The 1,032-nt window shown below is 43.7% G+C and overlaps 1 protein-coding gene across 1 annotated transcript in view; it reads right to left on the minus strand.

Annotated features, from left to right (window-relative positions):
• Window positions 1–1,032, minus strand: part of LOC119593593 (adhesive plaque matrix protein-like) — a gene marked incomplete at its 3' end in the record, with an annotated part of 20,602 nt that overhangs the window by 588 nt on the left and 18,982 nt on the right. Inside the window, 1 exon segment of the mRNA XM_037942547.1 lies at window positions 1–194. Within this exon segment, the coding sequence (XP_037798475.1) occupies window positions 1–194 (194 nt within the window).

Below are 1,032 nucleotides of genomic sequence, written 5' to 3' on the forward strand. Positions count from 1 at the left end.
CCGTGCGCAGACGACTTAGGGTCGTTGGCGTCTTCTAGGATGATGATGTCATGGTCGTGCTTGATGTCCCCGTCGGCGTAAGGGTCGATGGTGAGGAAGTCCTCGGGCAAGGGCGCCTTCAGGGGGCCTTCGAGAGGGAGATGGAAGCCCTGCGCGTGGCCCCGGGATGACAACGCCAACACCACGACCAAAACCTGGAAAGGGAAAGGGACTGTGTTATCCGGGACTCGTGGGTTGTGTTATGACGGGATGCATGAGATTATGTTAACAAGACATTCATGAGATTTTGTTATCACAAGATGCATGTAAATGTGCTTTTATGGAATGCATAGAATTTTGTTACTGTTGGATTTTTGGTACTGTTCCATCTATCATGTGCTACCATGGGGTACTTCATGGATTCATGGAATTGTGTCACCATGGAATTCATGGTTTTGTGTTTCCATGGTTGTTCATGAGTGTGTTATCATACTCACACACACACATGTGTTTGTCTACACATATACATAGAGGGATGTATAAATAAGATGGGTTGATTGATATATATCCCAGGGGTATTCTGGAAAAATAAATCCTGAAAAACGTAATGCGTGGACAATATCACGCGCTGTATTGTAACTACGCAGTGTAGCCGACTGCGGCTTAGAATAGAGTTCCATTTTCTTGTGATTCCAAACAAGTTAATTATTAATGACCGTAATTGTGGTGGTTCAATACACTAACCGCATTTCTGATGTTTTCTGCGAAGGAAACAACAGAAAGGCTTCATGACTTTAATTCAACGTAAGTAACTGCCAGAGGGATGTAAGGGAGAGTGAAGGACGAAGAGAGGCAAAGGGGGAAGCAAATGCAAATTTAGAAATGTATGGCAGGATTTTTTGGGGGAAATAAAAGAAAATAGTCTTTGGCAGCATATCAATATTGTAGAGGGTGAATCAGGACGAACTTGAAACAAGGGTTGAATTTGGGGTTAAACAGGACACAAAACACTCACATTTGTAGGTGTGTTCGAGTGCTTATCAGTCCACCCAC

The sequence above is a fragment of the Penaeus monodon genome, chromosome 32, assembly GCF_015228065.2.
Source record: "Penaeus monodon isolate SGIC_2016 chromosome 32, NSTDA_Pmon_1, whole genome shotgun sequence".
Taxonomy (NCBI): Eukaryota; Metazoa; Arthropoda; class Malacostraca; order Decapoda; family Penaeidae; genus Penaeus; species Penaeus monodon.